At 51.0% G+C, this 21,783-nt stretch overlaps 1 protein-coding gene across 1 annotated transcript in view; it reads left to right on the top strand.

The window, feature by feature from the left end:
• Nucleotides 1–283: 283 nt before the first annotated feature.
• The window catches only part of PITPNA (phosphatidylinositol transfer protein alpha), a 35,325-nt gene continuing 13,825 nt past the window's right edge, over nt 284–21,783 (top strand). Inside the window, exons 1-9 of the mRNA XM_068976535.1 lie at nt 284–441; nt 4,326–4,356; nt 8,816–8,961; nt 12,200–12,291; nt 16,978–16,985; nt 18,065–18,139; nt 19,801–19,884; nt 21,049–21,126; nt 21,285–21,395. Coding sequence (XP_068832636.1) covers nt 422–441; nt 4,326–4,356; nt 8,816–8,961; nt 12,200–12,291; nt 16,978–16,985; nt 18,065–18,139; nt 19,801–19,884; nt 21,049–21,126; nt 21,285–21,395 — 645 coding nt within the window. The 5' untranslated portion in view covers nt 284–421. The remainder of the gene's footprint in view (nt 442–4,325; nt 4,357–8,815; nt 8,962–12,199; nt 12,292–16,977; nt 16,986–18,064; nt 18,140–19,800; nt 19,885–21,048; nt 21,127–21,284; nt 21,396–21,783) is intronic.

The following is a 21,783-nucleotide window of genomic DNA, read 5'->3' as shown; positions in this document are numbered from 1 at the left end:
ACCTGGGTGTCGGCGCCGCCTACTGCTCGGGTCTTGCTTACGCGCGGACCCACCCGGGACGCGCAGGCCGCCTCGGCGGCCCACTTAAGGACGGGAGGGGGCGGCCCCGAGAAGGCTCCGCCTCCGCGCTGAGGTCAGCGCGCAGCGCGGCGCGTGACGCTCTGGTTGCCGCAGAGACGCCCCGCCCCCGCGCGGCGCTGCGGAACCGGAGCTCCGGGCGGCGTCGGCAGCGGCGCGGGAGGCGGCGAGGCCGGGGCGGCAGGAGCCGGCGCGGCGACCGCAGCAAGAGCGGCGGGGACAGAGCAGAGCACGACGAAGGCGCACAGGCAGCCGGGCCGGGCCGGGCCACGGGGAGAGCGGCCGTCAGGAAGCGGGCGGGCGGCTGGACGGGCAGCAGGCAGCCGCCGAGTCGCGAAGCGATATGGTGCTGCTCAAGGAGTAGTGAGTGTCCAGCCGGCCGTGCGGAAGCGAGGAGGGAGGGAGAGTCGAGGATGACGACCAGGGAGGTTGATGGCCTGGCGGAGGGGATGCTGCGGCTGGACGGGGCCCGACGGCATGGAGAGCGCTGGATGGGTTATTGGGCGGCCCAGCAGGAGCTGAGGGGACAGCCAGGGCCGGACAGGGCCGGAGGTGGGCCGAACGGGGGTAGAGAGGGAGGGATACAGCACCTGAGGTGGGGCCCAAGGGGCAGCGAGGACCGAGTAGGCCTAAGGAGAGGCTGAGGGGACAAAGAGGGCCAGGCAGGCCTGGGATGAGGTCAAGGGGACAGTGAGAGCGAGACAGGGCATGAGGAGGAAGCGAGAGCGCTGGATGAGACGTGGGGTGGTCCTGGAGTGGAGGCTGAGGGAGGAAGGGGCCAGCCAGAGCTGCAGGAGTGGCAGAGAGGACCCCCGGGAGAGGGAGGAGTTGTCCCAGTGGCCCAGGAACAGTTAGACAAGGGCAGACAGGGCCGGGGTTGGGGAGGGGGGTTTGGGCCGGAATACTGCCAAGGGGCACTGGGAGATCAGGTAAGACAGCTTCTGGAATGGAGTTGAGATGATGGGTGGAGTGTGGAGGGCCACCTGGGTGTGAGGAGTGTTGCCTTAGGCATCAGGGCAAGGACTGTGTTAAGCAGACACAGGAAATGGACTAGGGAGTCCCGGCCAGGCTGAGTGACAGGGGAAGGGTATGAGGAGATAGCAGGGGACTGGCCGTGTGACATGTGTCTTCATATTCAAGGAAAAAGGATGATTGCTTGGGACTTAGGGACACTAGGGTGAGGAATTCAGAAAATATTGGGCAGGGGCTAAAGTGAGAGGATTATGATGATGGAGAGGGCCAGGGTGTTAGAGAGGAAGACAGTTTGGAAAAAGTATGATTGTGAGTAAATGTACATGTTGTTAGAATTGCGGAGGGGTGGGGGGCGGGCAGGGCCAGCCTGTCTCTGGAGGATTCTTAGTCTTGGTACAAAGAGATGGGGAAATTGCTGTGACGAATTGGTGTTTGTCATCAAGCCATTGACTGAGGAAAACCAGTGAAGAGTGAGGGAGTTTCTGAGTAGTGAGGGTGGGTAGGGTGGGGGGCATGAGTGCCTTCTGGTAGGAGTTGCAGGGAGATGGGCTTGCTTGTGAAATCCAGGGGACTGGATGACAGGTCGGGGTGTCTGGATTGCTACATCTTTCAAATATGAGGTGATCTGTTCCAGAAGCTCATGGTTCCAAGTAAACATCTTATGACTTTTCTTTTTCCCTTCTTCCAAGAGGAGAGACTGGGGACAGGGGGATGGGGGAAGAGGGGAGATTGGATGTACACGTGTAGAACTTTCAGGGAAACCATACTTCCTGGAGGGGAGGACAAGTGGACAGCATTGAGCCAGAAGCCCACAAAGTCAGGAAGTGGGAGGTGTCCGGAAGTGGGAGATGTCGGGGTAGAGAGCAACTGGTGGACCTCACTTGGTAGCCAGGCAGGTGTGCTGAGAGCTGTTTCCATTTTGTCAGTGAAAGGACTTTGCCCCGTTCTAGCTGGCCTGCCCCTTGGAGGTGTTTAGGACGTTTAGGACATAGTGTGGAGTTTTGGATAGCAAAGGGAAGAGACCCAGGTGTCATCACAGCTTGACACCTCATCTGAAGAGCTTTATTTCGAAGTCCCTCCACTCTGTTACTTGACATCTAATCTGATGCTGATTCAGCCAGAGCGCAGTTTTGTGTGGTGAGGAGGAAGAATCTTGCTTGGGAAGCCAGCAAGAGGAGGGTCGGGTGCACTTTGAATTTTAATCTTAACTGTCCAGATGACAGACTTTTCGCACTGTCCTGATTCTTTTGTCTATTCCCAGTCGAATCCTAGCATCTGTAGAAACCTGTAGTTTTTGTGCAAATGGTCAGGCAGGGAAGGGAAGGGACCTTCAGAAGAGATCTGAGCGAGTTTTGAAGAGAGAGCCTCCCCTCCCAGTCTTTGTTCTCCTCCCCTTGAAGCCCGCCAGGGAAAGGTCCAAGGTGCCAGGGATGCAGAGCCCGCTTGGCATCTGGATTTCCTTCCTGCTCAACTTGTGCCCTGAGTGTGTTCGGGCATGTGTGTGTGTGTGTGTGTGTGTGTGTGTGTGTGTGTGTGTGTGTGCACGCGCATCCCTGGATGGAGGGTGCCCAGAGGGGGGCATCGGAGACGCTTGGCTGTGGCTGCAGCGCTGCAGCTCTAGAGAGACTCCGAGTGAAGGTCACACTGAAGTGAGTGAGGCTCCAGTCCCAGCCCCGCACAGCCTCAGTGGCCCCATCCTTTGCAGTTCCACCCTATTGCTGCTAAAGTGGTTTTGCTCCCAGGGAGCCAGGGAGCAGCATCTGGGTGTGCTGCTGTCCTGTCACAGCATTAGAGCATCCTGTCAGGAACTGACTGATGCAAGTCTCTTTCGGGTGGAGATTCAGTGCCCACCCAGGGTCTGAAGGTTGCCCAACACTTCCTGTCGCAGAATTCTTGATTTGATTTCTGCAGATTCTTGGATGTGATTTTTTTTTTTTTACCATTGTTCTTGAAGATAAAAGGTGTATTGTTTTCTAGGAAGTTTCTTCTGAGGGTGCAGAAATTGTGGCCTCCACGTTGGAAGTATTTCTCTGCGCTGTCAGCTCTCCCTGATGGGAGGAGAGCATTAGGGGCAGCTTCCAAAAACCTGCAGGGTTTACATTCTTTGAGTCATCCTAGAGGAGGAGAGTTAGCCGGCAGTATAGACTTGGAACCCATGTTATTTTTCCTGCTACTTTCCTGCTCCATGCCTTGCCTTGACTGAGATGTTTTTCTCAGACCCCTCCGGGTGCCTCTTGCTGTCTGAGGACCTTTGCGGGACTAGAGAATAGTGAGCGGGCTATTTACCAGCCTGGAGCAAGGGTCCCGATTGGCCCAGGAAGGAGAGTGGAGCACGCAAGATGCAGGAGGCTCCAGGGGCTCCCAGCTAGGGTCTGGGAATGGAGAATCTGAGCTTGGGAGCTGGCTTGATTGGTAGGAATACAGCCAAGCGTTTTTGTCTCAACTCTCAGACCCCAGGGCTCTGAGCTGGGGGCTGGCCACTGCTCTGCGTTACAAATGCAAGCCACCCTGAGCAGGGCCCTGGCCCTCACACTTCTCCATGTGTGTGGAGTTCTGACCGGTCTGGGGCTTTGCTGGTCATGGCTTCTCCATCAGGTGACTGACTGGCGGTTCCCCCAGCAAAATCGGTCGCCATGGAAATGGAGAAGAAGGAAAAGAAAGTGATGGGTTGGGTGCCTTTGGACAGCTTCTGGAGATCAGAACACGAGTTAGGTGTCGTCTTTTGGTGGCTTTGTGGTAGTGGCATGTAATAGCTGGCCCTGAGATGGTTGGCACGTGCTCTTAGGGTGATTAATGCTCCAAGGAACTTGGCCCCTGCCTGACTTTTCATGTTGAGGGCTGCTGTTGGGAGGTGGGGTCCCCAGAGATGTCAGTCTCCAGGGCCTGCTTGTTTGGGCCTGAATCCCCGTCTTGGCTTCAGAGTGTACAGGGATGGGTCCTCTTGTGTTACACTCCTGTGTTAACAGAGAGAGGGAGACTCATCAGCAAGTCTTGTTGGGGAAGGTATTTGTCGGGGAGAGGGAGGAGAAGACAGATCCAAACATGAGCCAGGGGCCTAGAAAGTACCTGGTGAGGGGATGGGTGTGCGCTGAATCGCAGGGCTCTGAATGGGGTGCCAGAAGGGGCCAAGGGTCCTGCCTGAAGCACTCAGGAGGCTGTTCTCTGCTGGGGTTCTAAGAGTGAGTGCAACATCACAGGCAGCAACACATTCAGTGCTGTTCCAGGACGATGCTTTCAGAGCCCCAGGCTGACCCTCTGTTTCCCTTCTCTTGCAGTCGAGTCATCCTACCTGTGTCTGTAGAGGAGGTAAGTCCTTTTTCCTCTTTTTACCCAGAGTTGGAGACGCTTGCTTGTGACCCTCAGCTCAGCTGGGCTCCAGGCAGCCCATGCTAGTATCTCCGCATGGTTTTCGTGTTTGTCCTAGCATGGAGATAGTCGGTACTCAGTGTGAATTTTCCTGGTGTGATATTCAGTTGCAGGAAGGCACTTAATGTATCTGACCAACTGTGTGTGACCTGCCTCGAGCTGTTGGCAGGCAAGATAACTGTGGATAGACACAAAACCAGCCCCCACCCCCCACCTGCTGGAACTCTGCCCATTTGGGGACATGTTACTGAGGAGATTAAGGACTTGCATTTCTGAGACCTCCGTGACTTGACAGGGAGGCGTGCCTAGCCCTCTCTGGTTGTGCAGCAGACCAGCAGGGCTGAAATCTCCGAGGCCCTTCCTCGCCACACTTAGGTGACTGCTAGGAAGGCCAAGGCCAGAACCCTCCTTTTACGGAGGGCAGAGAATGACAAATGGGCTTGGCTTGGCCTCTGTCCTTTTATGGTTCTTGGGCCCGACTTCCCCGTGAATGGCGATCTGGCAGGATTGACCTCACGAAGGTTCATAGGCCGAGCTGACTCAGAGTCGGCCTCCGGAACAGCAGAACACTGCCCCGGAGCCTCCCTTGTCCCGCCCTTCCTCTGAAGTTCCTTCGCGCTCCTCTCCCAGCTCAGCCTTGTTCTTTGATCCCTTCGGAACTGCCAGAGCCCCCAGCTTCCAGCTGAGCTGAACTTAGGGTGAAGCTGCTCAGCCACGGTGCTGCCCGCAGCCGCTCTTTGCTGCAGTGTCAGCTCCCGTGAGCACTTCCACCTGGTTCCACATATGACATGGTCCTCTGCAAGATGAGACCGGGCCAAGAGAGCCCGTGGCACACTTGAGATGAGAGGAAGGGTGGGCAGGCATCGGCCTCCTGGGGTGGGCTGCATCTCCACTGAGAGCTGTAGAGACCTGGGGGAGGGCTCAGGGGTGGACCTCGGACACGACAGGGGAGTTCCGGGAGAGGAAGATAAGAGAAATGAGACTTGAGAGGCTGGGCGAGGGTATGGCTGGGTGTATGCTGTGATCCCTGAGATGTACTGGGGGCCTGGGAATCACGTGCCTGGGCTGATAGCTGTTGGCTTTGGGGGTGGGAGGCAGTCCCTGGTAACCTATCTCTTCTGGGATCCATGTTCTCTTTAAATAGCAAGTGATGATTTTCCAAACCAGGAAACCAGGCAAGAAGGCCCAGCATGTCACTTGCCCTGAAACTCTGCTTTTGGGGGTCTGGTGACTCCGTCTCTGCTGTCCAGCAAGGTCCCATTATCCCAGTGAGGCAAATGTCCCCTGGGAATTCAGGAGCACCTCAAAGTGGCATTCAGGGGTGAAACGGATCTTTTCTTCCAGGGAGTTTCTCGACTTTAATGACAAGTGGAAGTGTCTGAGCAAGGCGGCAGATGCAGGAGGTCTGGCACTGTCCGGGGCAGCTCTGGGCCGATTGCTCATGGTGGGGCCACGAAGGGCAGGAAAAGGGAAGACACCTTGAGAATGTCTGCAGTTGCTGGTTTTCAGTTTGCGATGGCTTGTTTGTTTGTTTTGTTTTTTTTGGAGCTTGAGGAAGTGGTGAGGTGGGGTGAACCAAGCCTGAAAGCAGAAGCTTGGGAAGTAAGCACAGGTTAGGATTCATCTGTAAGCCTGATGATGGTCAACTCGTTCCCAGCCAGAAACCACCAATGAGGAAGCCGTGCTTGGCCTGTGTCGGGAGAAGCAGGAGCTGTTCTTTGGCTGGCTGAACCTTAGTTCCAGAAGATCAGAAAATCTTGGGTGGGGAAGCCCTAGAAGAAATAAGTAATGACCAGCCTTCTCAGAGTCTTTATCAATAACCCGTCCTGACTGGAAACAGCCCAGTGTCACGTGGCAGTTGGATTCACTTCCCGGTTGGAGGCCCTTGGAGCTTTATCAGTTGGGAAGGGGAAGAGAAGAGAGAAGACCCTGTCTTCATGACCATCCTGACGGCTTGAGTCAATGTTTGGGGTGAAATTGGCTGTGGCTGGCCAGAGCCTTTGGCCTAACTGGGCAGGGTTTCTAGATGTTCCGCAGCAGAGCCAGAGAGCCCTGGCCCTTTAACGCGCAGTGTCTGCCAGCAGTTTCTTACTCAGTCCAGCCCGCCTTTTCCCCCTCCTGTGGATAGGGCTGTTTTACTTCTCCTTTCCAGAGATGCACGGCACCAGGCCCCTTTGGTACCTGGCTTGGCAGGGCCATGGGGGTGGGACCAACAGCTGCGCTGTTTTTCATGACATGTTTCAGGCCCACCCACCGCATCTTCCTGGGCTCCCACTTCCAGATTGCCAGCGTGGTGGGGCCTCTGTTTTCCTTAGTTCTTGGGAGCAAAGGAGCAGCTCTCCAGGGCAGGGAGCACTGTTCTGGGCCAGAGGAGGCTGCAGTCCTGGTCTCTCCAAGGCTCTTTATCTGATTTAATGTTCTGACCCCGAGCCCCCACCTCTATCCCATCAGTCTGGGTGCTTTCCGTTTTTGCAGGGTGTGGAGCCCCGGTGCCACAGGGAACCCTCTGACATGAAAAGTGTCCCTCGCTGATGGCTTGTGGAGGCCAGTCTTGCTCACCTCTTTGGATTAACAAAACCGCCTTCACATGTCTCATTGGGATTAAAGGATCAGAATATCAAGAGAGATTAAAAGGGAAAGATGCCAGCCCAGCACACTGATCCTCTTAGAGCCTGCCCTCTGATTCCTGCAGCTGAAGAGGAACCAAACGAAGGGGATTAGTCAGTGTGCGGGCCCCTCCCCAGGCAACACCACTGGCCGGCAACCCAGTCCCCTCCACCGGGCCCTTTCCCCGGCCTGCCCTTCAGGATTGCTGAGTCAGTGGTTAGATGTTCTCATGACTCTGAAACAGACTCACTGCTACTGCTTAGGATCCCCTGGCTCAGCCAAACCCTGACCCACTTGCTAGGGGTTTTTATGGATGCCTCTGTTAGGAGTTGGCCTTGGGAAGGCACCGGGACAGCTTGGGGTCCCCAGGGGCACTGAGGCAGCCCTGGTGTAACTCTGGAGTAGCAAGGTCAAGGTGACTGGCTCTCACCAAGACGTGCCTCTTCACGGGATCTCCTGAGCCTTGCCGGCTAACTTGGGTCTTTGCTTGGCACCTGTGCTATGTCTTTGCTTTGGAAGGTGGGTTCTTCCAGCCTCGCGGTGAACAGTGTGTCCTGGAGCGCTGCTTCACCTTGCAGGTTTTGCCCAGAGACGTCCCTGCGGAGCTCGGGAGGCTGCCGGCTGGAGCGGCCTCCCGAGGCTGAGGCGGAGCGGGGGAAGCCGCACTGCTCCTTGCTGCTGCAGGCAGCAGCTCCCACGGCGGCTGCCCGGAGACACAGCTCTTCTGCTTTAACCTCAAGGAGAGAAAGACCAGGAGCTTGGGGAGGGAGTGTGGAGGGGTGAGGGAAACCTCGATCCCCACGTCTCCCCGCAGCTGTAATCAAGAACCTTTTTCTCTTCCTCACACCCTCTAGACTGCTGTGGCTCGTGGCGTTGGCCATGACAGGGAAGAGGCACCCTTTGGTCTGGTGTAGCTTCCTGCTTTAGCAGCTGCTGTCTATTCTCTTCTCACCTTGTTTTCCCCTCTAAACAGAAGGGCCAGGCCTGGGCACTGCCCAGGTCATTGGCCCTCATACCGTGCTGTCCTGAGGGCATCGGAGGAGGCCAGCAGTCTTGACTGGTGACTTGATAGGGTGGCATGTGACCCAAATAAAGGAAAACTAGGCTTTGGCCACCTAATATGTGCCAGCCTAGAGGGTGCATCTGGCCAGCACCATGGGATAGGAATCTGTGCTATGGAATACGAGAAGCAGGGCACTTGCTTCAGCCCCACCAGGAATCAGGAAAGCATCAGGAGATTTGGTTGTCTGCAAGACCTCTTCTTGAGGTGTTGGCAGGGGAGGAGGGGCCCAATGCTGGAGCAGAAGCAAAAAGATGAGCCCGTGTGACAGCAGGGGTTGTGGATTTCACGGAGCATTGGGCGCGTTTGTTTACAGACAGTCACGTCTGTTAAGGGGGATGGGATAAAGAGACTTCTAGCAACCAGCCCGATCTTGTTTGGGGATCTGGGACCAGAGTCAGGGACGGAGCAAAAACTACCTTGGATTCTATAATCTGTTTTCTGGATACTGGTGTGAAATGAAGTATATTCACCTACCTCCTTAAACCTTGAAGGAGGATGTGAAAAAGGGAAGGACGAAATTAGATACCTCTGACGGCTAAAGAAGGGCCACAGAGCAGTGTTGTCAGTGGCTCTGGGAGGGGTTTGGGCCAGGCCACGTTAGGAACTGCGGGATGAGCTTCCGGATTCAGGGATCCCAGAGCCATCTCACTGGACAGCTCCCGGCAACAGGACTATGCAGCCCTCAAGAAGATTCAGCGTTGGCAGTAACTCCCCTCTCTGTTCCTTCAGTATCAAGTAGGGCAGCTGTATTCTGTGGCTGAGGCCAGCAAAAATGAAACGGGTGGTGGTGAAGGCGTGGAGGTCCTGGTGAACGAGCCCTATGAGAAGGATGGCGAGAAAGGCCAATACACGCACAAGATCTACCACTTACAGAGGTAGGTGCCCTGCAGCAGAGCCAGGGTGGGGCCTGCTGTCGGAGTGCAGACGGTGGCTCATTGTGGGTGTTCCTAGTGTTGGCCGGTTACTCAAGTTGCTTCACCTGTGACAGTGGGTAGAGGTGGTTCTTCTTTGCTCTTTTAAGGGCTGTTTGTTTTTAAAGGATTACTGGCCCCACCAGGCTCCTGGTCCCCAGAAGGGATAGTGCTTATCTTCTTGTGGGCCCTTTCATTGTCTGTGAGTACAAAGAGAGTGTGTGTGTGTGTGTGTGTGTAAGTGTAAGTGTAAGTAAGTGGGTGTTCATTTCCTTTATTGTTATGTTATCTGATAGAGATGGGATCTCTTCTTTCTTATCATAGCTGTTTCACTGTCAGCATATTTGGCCTCTTTTAAAGCACATGCAGTCTACGAACAGACGTGCTGGCAGTGGTTTTGCCAGTCTTGAAATACATTTACTGTTATTTCCACATGTTCACAGGCAGTCCTCCACTAAAACTCCTTCTGCACAGATCCTTTGATAAGTTTAGTGTGTATAATAAATTGTGCCTAAAAGTAGAATTATGGCTTCAGATAGTATTTTAAATTCTGATGTTATGAAATCGGGTCCTGGAGAAATTTTGGTACCTCTCTTTACCTTAAAGCTGTTAAGTATTTAAAAGTACTGCACAAACTGATTTGGGTACCAGAATCCGTTGCAAATCACACAATTGCTGAATCCCTAACCAAGACAGTAATTTTTCAGTAAACTGTAAACTGGCCCAAAAGAACATTGAAAGTCATAGTAAACTTGGACCAGCTCAAGTGGATGTTGAATCAAGCTTGTTTTAGAAACAACCCACTACTGGGAAAAATAAGCCTTCAATTTCTTTTTACAGTTGTGGGAAGATGTACACAACACAAAATTCACTGTTTTTACCATTTTTAAGTTAAGTGGCATTAAGTATGTTTGCATTGCTGTGCAACATAGACCTGAACCTCAATCTCTAGTCAATTCAACTGAACAAAGCAGTTCCATTTTCATTTGGTAAAATTGCTAATTGAAGTCTGCTCTAGGGATGTAGAAGCGCCAGCCTGGGGGGTGGTCCACGGTTCTGTGAGTGCCAGAGCGTGGAGAGCTGAAGTGGGGGAAAAAAAAATCTCACCAGATCCCATTTCCTCTCCATTGTGCTCTTTTCCCTCTGTGCCTCCCCTTTGACCTTTGAGCTGACTGCCAACCCATTCTTTCTGAGCCATTAATGAGAGTCAGGCTCAGGGCAAACCTTCCTTGTAGTGCATTTGTATTGGATTGGCCAAAAAGTTCATTTGGGTTTTTCCATAAGATGCTGCAGAAAAACCCAACAAACTTTTTGGCCAGCCCAACATTTTTTAATGAGAACTTTGAAAAGAGATAGTGAGGCTGGTAGCGGAGGCCGGTTAGTTCCTCAAGACTCAGTCAAAGAAGGTCTACATGTAGAGGGTAGGCCCTGTCTCTCCCTCTTCCTTATGGAGAGGGTAGAAGCTTTGAACCTGCCTACCACTAGTCTTTTTATTGTCTAGGCCATGCAGCTTGTGGAGAGTTAGCCCCCCAACCAGGGATTGAACCCGGGTCCACAAGAATGAAAGCCCACGTCCTAACCACTTCACCGCCAGGGAATTCCCTCCCTACCACTGCTGTTAACCCCAAGACACCCAACTGCTGTAAAAGAAAACCAAAACCAAACCAACAGTGCCGTACGCCGTGGCCGCCTCTCCTCATGAGGACCAAAGCCCTGCTGTCAGCTGTTAGTTTTCCCAGTCAAAAACCACGGGTTCAGCACACGCTCTTCTCCATCATATCACATCAAGTCCTTTTGGGTCCATGTCCTTGGTTATGCCCAGTGTTTCTCTTTCCTTCCAGTCCCTTGCCTGGTCACTTGCCACTTCTCCGCACAGCTCCTAGGATTCTGTCCAGATCTGTTGCTCCCCAGCTTTAAAGCTATAGATGGCCCTTTGCCCCGGGACAAAGCCCGTCCTCTGTGGGGTAGATGCAAGATCTTCTGTGACTCAGCCTCTGCTCGTTCTCCTGTGTTTCGTACCACATGCCTTATGCCAGTTACTCTGAACTTCTCTCTCTTCCCCCCAGCTTTTCCCATTCCACCCCCATGCTCTTGTCTAGCTCAGCCCTACCCACTCGCGACTCTGTGTTCTCACGTAAACCTTCCTCTCCCTGGGGAACCTCCCCATTCATGTGTTCTCGCAGTGCTCTGCCTGATTAGTTCCACTCCTCACTGGAACGGAAGCTCCCTGAGGACAGCGGCCCCGGCTGTGTGATTTGTGCATGTAGCCGGTGCCTGGCACACACAGACGCCTGAATGAGTATGGCTGTGAGTGAGTGGGTCTCAGTGGGCTGCTCACTTGTATTCGAAGTTTGCTCTCTCCTGGGGGTAGCTCATTTTTCTTAGGCCTCAGGCACCAAAGCTGATGAGGTCATTGGCACCGGCTAAACTGCATAGATGACCAGTTAAACACTAAAGTAGAGGATTTCCCTGGTGGACCAGTGGCTAAGACTCCACACTCCCAATGCAGGGGGCCCAGGTTCAGTCCCTGGTCAGGAAACAAGATCCCACGTGCCACGACTAAGACTTGATGCAGCCGAATAAATAACTATTTAAAAAAACTAGTAACACTAAGGCAGAGGAATATACTACCTTAAAAAAAATAAAAATAAAAAGTGCTCATACTTTATATACCTGCTGTTCTGTAACCTGAGATAAGAATTGAATAGAAGAAATTATTTTGTCCTGAAAGGCAGGTGGCCCTGGGGCCCTCCTGGCCATCTAGAAATGACCCCAGCATATCAGATCCTCTTGGATCCCCTATTCCAAGTCAGTCAGCCAGTCATTCTGGTCCAATCTCAGAGGCATGTCATCCTTGCAGGGTGTAGTGTCGTGCCCTGGGCCCAGGGAGCTCTGGAAGGGTGTGTAACGACAGCGTGGGGACTGAGCCATGGCAGGTAGCCCGGGGCTGCCTCCGCCGTGCTGTTCCTGGCAGGCCATGGGGCAGGTTGCAGGTGCATGTTGGTAGCCGGCAGAGCTGGGGTGTCGGGCTCTGACCACTGGCTCTTCGCATGCAACCGGAGTAACCTGCTGGTCTCGTGAGAACTTGAGTGTCAACTCCCCAGTGAAGAGACTGGAACTGTGGCCTGGAGGGTGTGCCACAGAAGCCCACCGTCTTTAACTCTCTCCCCCGTTTCTCTTCGTAACCCTGTTCTCACTACAGCAAAGTGCCCACGTTTGTTCGAATGCTGGCCCCAGAGGGAGCCCTGAATATACATGAGAAAGCGTGGAATGCCTACCCTTACTGCAGAACCGGTGAGTGCAGACCCGCCGTGGATGCAGGGTGTGGTCAAGTAGGCCTTGGGTGGCAGTGAATTGGGGTTTTGTCTCCCATCTTCATTTTCCAGACTAAGCCAGTGGAAGGATGAGCCTGGGGTCTCTCTACAGGCTGGTGGTGAGTGGCAGTGTTGTCTAGCGCGATTTGGCAGCCAGCTGGGTGGGAACCACCAAGTAGCCTCAGCCCAAGGTGGCACGGAACTAGTCCCTCCTATTTGGGGATGGTATGATGATTTTGATTGTTTTTACTCATTGCGAAAGTAATGTCCTCTGGGTGGGTTTCGGAGAAGACATACAAACAGAAGAAAGTAATCACCCGTGTCCTTCCATTTCCTAGGCACTGTTAGCATTTTAGTGTCTTTGTTTCCTATCCTTTTTTAAAATGCTTTTATATACGTGTGTGTGTGTGTGTGTGTGTGTGTGTGTGTGTGTATAAAGCCTCCAGACATGTTTTCCAGACAAATTTTGGGTCAAATTTTACTAATTATCAACTTGCCCGTTTTTACTCAGTAGATGGAAAACCTATTTTCTGTCACTACCTATAGTCTATTTTTAAAAATTGGTTAATGGTTGCACAGAATTCCATTGTTTGAACATGTTAGGGTCTTTTTACACCCCTCCCTTATTGTTAGATGGCTGAAATTTCCAGTCTTAATGGTATATATTCATGTTTGGCTTGAAAGCAGCAGTGAGGTTCAGGGGCTCTTGAGAGAGGCCGTCCAGGACATCCCTGGTGGTCTGGCGGTTAACACTGCGTGCTTCCACTGTGAGGGTCATGGGCTCAATCCCTGATCGTAGGAAGTAAGATCCTGCATGCCGTGTGGCCAAAAGATTTCTTTTTTTTTAAAAAAGAGAGGGGGAGTCATAGAAAAGAGCCTGTTAGGGTTACCTTCTTGCCTGGGGGAAGGAATAGGCTTATACACCAGAAAACGTAGCAAGGAAAACCCTGATATTATTGGAGAAGTGTTAAAATTAGCCCAATGTGTGATGACAAAGGATTCAGAAACAGCTATCCCCCAAGTATGTTATGTAACACCTGCCATCCGCACACCAGATTTGAGGAGAGGAGGCCCAGCGAGCGGGAGATCACTGTTAAGAGCCATGAGTCAGCACCTTCCCCTCGACCAGCATGTGCTATAGTTGAAGGTGGGAGTGGGAGCGGAAGGCTCCTCTTAATCTTCACTAGTCTCGTCTCTGGGTTTTCTAGACATTCTGGGATTCCCTTTTCAGAATTCCTAAGTCATAAGGGTTGTTTTGAAGTAGACCTCTTGGATAGGCCATGCTGTTACTGATGCATATCCTAGGTGGGGGTTCCCTTGAGGTCCCTGAAACTTGCCTGTGAGTTACGAGGATTTCCCTTCAGCCAGTCTGCATTTGTCGGTGAAGACAGTCTGGCTGTGGGGTCCTCCTGCCAGCCCCTGCTTACATGTACTATGACACTTATCTGTCTCGTTTGTGGGGACCCAGCACTCCCTAGATTGTATCTGATGAGGAAAACGTGTGTGGTCCTCATCCTGGGTAATGACTGCCGTCTAGAGACAGGGTCATTGCTCTCTGGTCATTGTTCATTCAAGAACCTTGTATCAGGAGATGCTCAGTCATTGGTGGGGCCTGGCATTTGTAATGCTTAGAGTTTTATTGCTATAGCTGAAAATGCAAACATCGCTGTTCCCTCAGCATCAGACAGGAAGCTGTTCAATTCTTGGAAAAGAGGCACACGCACACTTTCTTAAAAGACACACAGTGTGCACCATGGCTGCGTGCGTCTGGCCTGGGGCCAAGGGTGAATTTTCCTGATGTCTCAGAGAGTTGCATTGAGCATGCGTCATAAGAACCTTGGCCAGCTTGGCATAAAGGAGGCAAGTGGGCAGTGTGGACTGCTGCGTGCCTCGGGCGGGGTTCTGGGTTCACAGCTTGTGCCCGCTGAGCCGCTGCTGTCCTCTGTAGTTCTAGGGAGAGTGAGCTACGGCTGACAGGCGCATTTTTCTAGACGCCTTATGTTCATTAGCATCTTGTTCTGATCCGTGGCCAAAAGAAGAAAACCAATTTGTAAATACCCCACGGAGAGGAGAGGCAGGGAGTGAGGGAGGGGAGGTTGGCTTCTTCAGTGGGTGCTGACTTTACATTCAGAACCCACCATCATGCACTGTGAGTGGCTTGAATCTTAGATCTGTTCAGTTAGACATGGGTCTTTTAAAAGGAGCTCTGAACAAGGAAGGCTGTGTCCAGTTCCTGCTGGGGACTGGTGGGAGAAAGATTATTAGTTCAGAACTCTTAGGCTGGCCTAAGCAGATCAGAGTTTGGAGCGAGAGGGATAACGGAGCATGGAGCGAGATTCCACATGCCTTTTGGAAGGTTCTGACCTTGTTCTGAGTAGAAGGAAGATGGATTTGCAATATTCTGCTTGTTCTCAGCTCTTTCTGTCCTCTCACCCTTATTTCTCTCTCTGTCTTATCCCCTGATGCTCATGAGTTGGGACCTGAGGAGAGGGTAAGATGGGCCGGGGCCTGCGAATGATAGCAGGAAGAGACGCTTTCAGCAGCACAGCGACTGAAACCGGAATGATTCTGAGTTTAGCATGACCCCTGTGCAAGTGACATGCAAATTCATGAAGCGCTCCGTGAGAAAAGGAAGGAAAGTAGGGAGAGGGAAATGAATGTTTCTCCTCCTGCCTCTCCCTCCAGCCTTAACCCTGTCTGAATACAGTCTCAATAAAGCCATAGTTTTGGGAGAATTTCTGTTTTGTTTTGTTTTTTTTTGCTACACCACCCCCTGTCTTGGGGTTGAACCTATGCCCCTTGCCTTGGAAGCATGGGAAGGACCTTACTGGTCTCATTGGAGAGCCCTGTTTTCCAACTGCAGAGGGTTTCCTGAGGCTCTTCCAGACTACCTAGGGTTGCAGTTTGAAGAAAAGAGAACTGTCTGAGTGCAGAGGTGTTTGGAAGCAGGGAGGATGGAAAAGATTAGGGAGGATTGTCTGTTCACCCACGTTAGCATGAAAGGCCATTAAGGGGGGTCATCACCCTTATACATTCACAATTTGTCAGAACTGAGTGGATCTGCTTCTCAGGATCCTAGAAAGAGCTGATATCCAAAGACATCCCTCACCCCTGCCCTCCCCAAAATGCCAAAATATTAAGTTATACTGAAATACAAAATGACTAATGAAACCAGATATTCCTGTTTGCCAAGTAGGACTTTCTTTCCTTGTGGGCTCATCTACTTGGGAAACCAAATTCCAGCGTGTAGTGGAGAACATCATCCACTTGCTTAACTGATCAGACCCTCATGTCTATTGATCAGCACATTCCATCCCGGCAGAGGCCAGACGAGGAGAAGGCTGCTCGGGGAGCATAGACTCAGAATCGGGTGGTTTGTTGGAGAACCCTGGTGATGTGTGTCATCAGACCAGGCCAACCTGACACTCAGGGTGGGGCTGCTAGACAGGCCTTGTACAGCGCCAGAGAACTGCTGCCAAGCTGGCCTCTTTGGACTCACCCTTGATGGATATTACACCCATCATTTCCTTTTTTTAAAACGAATAGCAGGGCAGTTATTTCAGTAAGCCGTTTAGTTATCATCTTGATCTGTTGCTTTCTTCCAAGTAACTTCTGTTGGATTCAGGGAGGTTACTGAGATCGTCTCTTGGGTTGTTTCTTTTTCTTTCTCTCCTTCTTTTTAAACAGTTTTCCCCTTATTGATTTTACTGGAGTGTAGCTGGTTTACAGTGCTGTGTTATGTACAGGTTTCAGGTATGTGTACAGCATAATGATTCTGTTACACATCTACAGATACTCTTTCTTGTTCTGATTCTTCTCCCACGTGTTATTACAGAATATGGAGTAACTTTCCCTGTGCTAGACACCTGGTCCTTGTCGGTTATTCTTGGGTTGTTTCTGTAGGAGGTGGATCTTATCCCTTATATTTCAGCTTGTCCTCATCTCAGTCTCAGAGGTAACCTTAGTTTCAGTTGTGGAGTCAGGGAGCTTGACTATTAGCCCCGTGTGCCGTCAGAGGGGGCAGTGGTGGCATCTGTCCGAAATTGCACGAACTCCTAAATTCAGAGAGTACAGAATGATCTGAGCTGCGGTCAGGAGGAGAGCAAGTCCGTTCCCCAGTGACATTAGAGCTGCCGTCATTTTCTCTGATAAATAATTGAATGGTGCTTTCCGAGGGGGTCTCATTACAATGAGCAGGAGTGTGGCGGGTGAGAGGTTTGGTTACCGTGACAGGAAGGATGCAGAGGGCAGATAGACAGTGCCTGGCCTACAGGGCCCTGCCCTGTACCCCTGGAAGCAGGGGGCGGGCGGGAGGAGGGGGACAGCAGGGAATGGTCTGACAGCAGAGCCGTGGATCTCAGTGCTTCAGCTCATCAGGGCTGCTCCTTGTCCTTGCCCAGCCGGGAATGGTCCCGAGGAGCCAGTAGTGGCATCTCTTTAGTGAAATCCCATATTTAGCCTTCGGGGACTTGTGTATGAGTAAAACTCGGAGGTTGGTGCATTTGAGGTCCCAAATGCACTTGCTGGGATTTGGAGGGTGACCGTGGCATAAGCCCCAGGGAGTGGAAAAGTCTTTGCTTCCATGGTCCCAGGGTGAGGGGTGGATATTTTATTCATCTTCATTAATCTTTTTCTCTCTTCTTTCCATGTCCTTGCTGTGGAGCAGTTATCACAGTAAGTATTTTCAGGGGCATTGGGACTGTAGATGATTTATAAGGAAAGGAGAAAGAAAAATGGAGCTGCCCTGGGGCCTCCTGGATATTCCTGTCTTTGTCCTGGGTGACGTTTGGGGCTTTTGAGGCTTCATCCTTTCAGTCCTGATGAGGAACTTGTTAATTGGCACCGTCCCCTCCTGCTTGAAGCTGCACTGGCAGGTGGCTTTGTAGGTGCTGCAGTAGTCAAGACTGTGGAGTCCTAGCCCCAGGTCTCCCATGTACAGAGTGACGCATGGCTCTCCCCTGCTTGCCCCGGGCCTGGCCTCCTCAAGGCTTTACAGAAAACTCCAGTGCCGCTGACCCGATCAGGGCGTTCCCATTTGGGCATCTGTTGACCCAGTGAGCACTGGCGCCAGGCAGAACTGTGACATCAGCCTGGTTTCTTCTCCTTGTCCAGCCCCTCTGTCAGTGCCCCCTCCTGTCCTCCCTGCAGCATCCTCGTCTAGGGAAACACAGGAAGTGTCGGGGAGCCTGATTCCCACTGAGGAGGTAGGGGGTTAACATGTTCTTCCTTTAAGTAGTTCCAGGTTTTAAAAAGCACTAAGGGAAGAAGATGGTAATTAGGTATGAAGGCTTAAATGGCTGAGAACTTCAGGGCTCAGCAAAAGGCTGGCTGGTGGTGGGGGAAGTGGGGCAGCACACTTGGATGGCCAGGAAGTCTTCCCGTGCTCTTCCCACGCTGCCAGCCAGCCTGCACACCCTGCGCATGAGCTGCATGGCAGAGATACGTGGGTTAAGTACATGCACTTTGAAGTCAGACAGAACTGAGTTTGAGGCCCAGGTCTGTGGTTATCTCTGTGGCCTTGGGAAGTCCGCTCGGAACCTCACTTTGCTCGGATGTGAGGTGAGGATCCTCACAGGCTGGGGTGAGGACTGAGTGAGGTGCCGTGCGCCTGGCGTACTGCGGGCTCCTGGTACAGTGAGCTGTCAGGACAAGGCAGAGGCTGGGGTCCCTGCCTGCCCTGAGCGGGTGGCGAGGGGTGGCTGCTCTGCAGCTGTGAGCCGAGTGGCTGCAGGTGTCCTCTCCACCTCCCACAGAACGAGTACATGAAAGAAGACTTTCTGATTAAAATTGAAACCTGGCACAAGCCCGATCTTGGGACCCTGGAGAACGTAAGTAGCACTTCCCAAGCCCCCCGAGGGCTCCAGGCTTCAGGACAGGGTGCTGAGACTCTATCCCTGCCAAAGGGTCTTCACCACGGTCTCCTTTTTCTTGGCCAGGAAGCTCGCAGCCTGTGCCTAGATCTGTCCTACCAGCATGGGATTGCTCTGTCTCTACTCTGAGAAATATGATCTCCAAGATGCTTTCAAGGACCTTCTGCTAGTGCTGGGATTGGTCTAAAATGCAACTCCTGGCACAGAAGAGCTGAAGTTTTATAACATCAAAATGAGCGAATCCCCTGACCACCCAGTGGTTAGGACTCGGCACTTTCACTGCCTGGGCCTGAGTTCAGTCCTTGGTCAGGGAACTAAGATCCCACAAGCCACGTTGTGCAATGCCCCCCCCACACCCCTGATAAAAAGCCTATCAAAATTACAGCCTCTGTAGAGCACAATTTGCCAGTAACTCCTCAGATTTAAAATATACCTGTCCCTTACTCCAGCAATTCCACACCTAGGAATTTATACTATAGTTATGTTTTCATATATGTGAAATAACAGTATACAGGGAGATTCATCGCTGCATTCTTGGTGTTTGTTTAGTCACTACATCATGTCCAACTCTTTTGTGACTCCAGACTGTAGCCTGCCAGGCTCCTCTGTTCGTGGGATATCCCAGGCAAGAATATTGGAGTGGGTTGCCATTTCGTCCTCCAGGGACTCTTCCCAGCCCAGGGATCAAACCGAAGTCTCCTGCATTGTCAGGGGGATTCTTTACGACTGAGCCGTTCTTGGTGTAGCCAAGGGTTAAAAACAGCATAAGAGCCCACCAGTGGGATCCTGTTAAACATTGTGCAACCATGTAGCCGTTTATTATGCAGCCATTAAAAAGAGCCCATAGGGAACAGTCTTCAAGAGATATTGTTCAGTGGGGAAAAAGGATGTAAAATATGTGCTACCTTCTGTATTAAAAGAAAATCTCTACAGTGGTGGTGCCTGGGAGCTGACTGAGAGACATGCAAGAGAAAGAGTTACTTTTTATCATATCCTTTTGTACCCTTTGAACTTGTATCAGAATTTCGTATCTCATACCACCTCTTTGAGTTAGTTAATTTTTATCTTTTTTTAAGATATTTTACTTTTTTTTAATGTGGACCCATTTTTGAAGTCTTCCTTGAATTTGTTACAGTATTGCTTCTGTTGTTTTTTATGTTCCGGTTTTTTGGCCATAAGGTATGAGGGATACTAGCTCCCTGGATTGCAAGGCAAAGTCTTAACCACTGGCCTACAGGGAAGTACCAAGTTAGTTATTAATAATTTTTAAGAGCATCAAAATAAGCAGTATATGGCTAAGCAGGCAGCATCCTCACAAGAGGAATATGCAGTCTTTACAAAAGGGGAACATAGGGAAATAAAGAAGGTGCTAGGGGAGCCTGGAGAGTGTCTTGGGCTGCTGCAGTCCTATTTAGCTTGAAAAATCAGAGCATTAGTTCTCAAATGTATGTCCACTTAAAATTCGTTCACCCTCCCACTCCTTTGGATAGTTTTGTATGTACTGGTAGGAATCTCATGACTATGGCTATGGGAACAGCTGCTGTTAGATGTCCATTCTGGGTAAAGGCTGTGGTAGCTATTAAACTGTGCATAATGAGTGGTCACCCTTGTTCCTGCAGGTGCATAAATTGGAGCCTGAGGCGTGGAAACATGTGGAAGTCGTGTATATAGACATTGCAGATCGAAGCCAAGTGCTTAGCAAGGTAGGGACTATTCAGCTGTATGGGTGGCCTCTGAGATGCAGAAGTCACTTATGTCAGAGAAACCAAGAAATCATACCAGCTTGAGTCAAAGGGAAGTTCTCTCTTGAGAATTTTATTTTCTAAATGAGTGTTAAGAATCACCTTATCTTAACTTGGGGATACCACCAGGCAAATAGTGGCCCAGATACACAGTCTTGTGCTTCCTGGCCTAATATCCCCACTCCTATCCTCAAAAGATGAGTGGATTTAAAACAAAAACAAAAAACAAAAACTTTTCATTGAAGTATAACATATATGGCAACGTGAATAGATCCTAAGTGTGCATCTGTATACCTCACACTGAACATCCCCAGATGTTTCTCAGACAGAAACACTAGCCCAGAGTATGGCCCTTTGAGTATTTTGTCGATTCTGGTTGTTTCATGCGAGTGGAGAGAAGCAGAGGTAGGGAAGGTTTAATAAATAATCTCCTTCACTTTGGAAGATGCTTTACCACTGTATGTGTATGCATGTGATTGGATATCTTTGTTATTTTTGATAAGTAGATACTATAAGGAGTTTGGTTTTTCCCTTGCCCACATTAGTTAATGCAGAGAAACAGCCCAAGAGTAAACTTTCATTACTGTTAATTAAATCAGTGAAGGGAGATAGACAGTACTACACAAGAGGATAAAGTCAATACATTAAACATTTCCAATAATGATTTTATTAAAATAAGACAGTTTAAAAACAAAAACAGAACAAGCCAGAGAGAGGTGGGACTGGAAGATTTCAGGAACAACTGGCTGGTTGCTCTCAGCTCCAGCTGCTGTTTTAGAATTACCTGTTTTTTAAAATCACCCTGCGTTGCTCAAGGGTCAACTGTGTTTTAAAAACACCTTCCCTGGTGCTCTGGATGTTCACTCCAGGTTTCAAATCCCCATCTTAAACAGTGGAAATCCAGGCCTGCTCACACAGTCTGGTAAAACTGAAAACAAGCCCTGGCAGACAAAATCACAGAGAGCTCTCCTCAGAGGCAAATGTAAACAGTTCTATATCTTGTTTATAGACTTTCCCATGTTTTCTTTGCGCCAGAAGCATCAAGAATGGTATGAACTGTACTGTGGTGGAAAATCTGATCTCTTTCTCTCTTCTTGACCCACCCCCTCCCCCAACTTCTGACAGGATTACAAGGCAGAAGAGGACCCAGCAAAATTTAAATCTATCAAAACAGGCCGAGGACCCTTGGGCCCCAATTGGAAGGTGCAGTTCACACTCTTACCACCAGGGGGTGCTGGGACCAGTGTGGCTGGGCCTCCCTCCTGGAGGTGGGGAACTGGGAGGGGGCGGGGGGCGCAAGGGAGAGCCAGAGGTCGGCTCCCTTAGTTACCTGTCTGCCTGTGGGTGTGTTTCTAATGCAGCAAGAGCTTGTAAATCAGAAAGACTGCCCATACATGTGTGCATACAAACTGGTTACTGTCAAGTTCAAGTGGTGGGGCCTGCAGAACAAAGTGGAAAACTTTATACATAAGGTAAGTGGCCAGGGTGGGAGGCCTTCCAGTGTGTTGGTGGGGGGTGTTTTGCCCAAGAGAAGATCATACAACCCATGTGGCTTGTATCCTAGGTTGGCCAGCATCAGGATGTTTAGGTCTGATTTCCCAGACCCCCAGTTCCCCTTGCACCAGACTCTTCGAGATTAACGCTGTTCATCCAGAGGAACCACGTGCAAATGGGAAGGAAACTGAGGCAAAAGAAGGAAATAGGAGGGGGCTTGTTATGATTAAATGGCAAATAAAACTCAGGATCTTTGCTTGACATCAGAAGGCAAAAAGTACTATGGACCAAATTCTCCAGTACCCTGAATTACTGAACTAGACAAATCTAAGGCTTTTTTCCCCCCCCCTTTTTTTTTTTAGCAAG

This window comes from Capricornis sumatraensis, chromosome 8 (genome assembly GCF_032405125.1).
Source record: "Capricornis sumatraensis isolate serow.1 chromosome 8, serow.2, whole genome shotgun sequence".
Taxonomy (NCBI): domain Eukaryota; kingdom Metazoa; phylum Chordata; class Mammalia; order Artiodactyla; family Bovidae; genus Capricornis; species Capricornis sumatraensis.
This window is presented reverse-complemented; position numbering and strand designations above follow the sequence as displayed.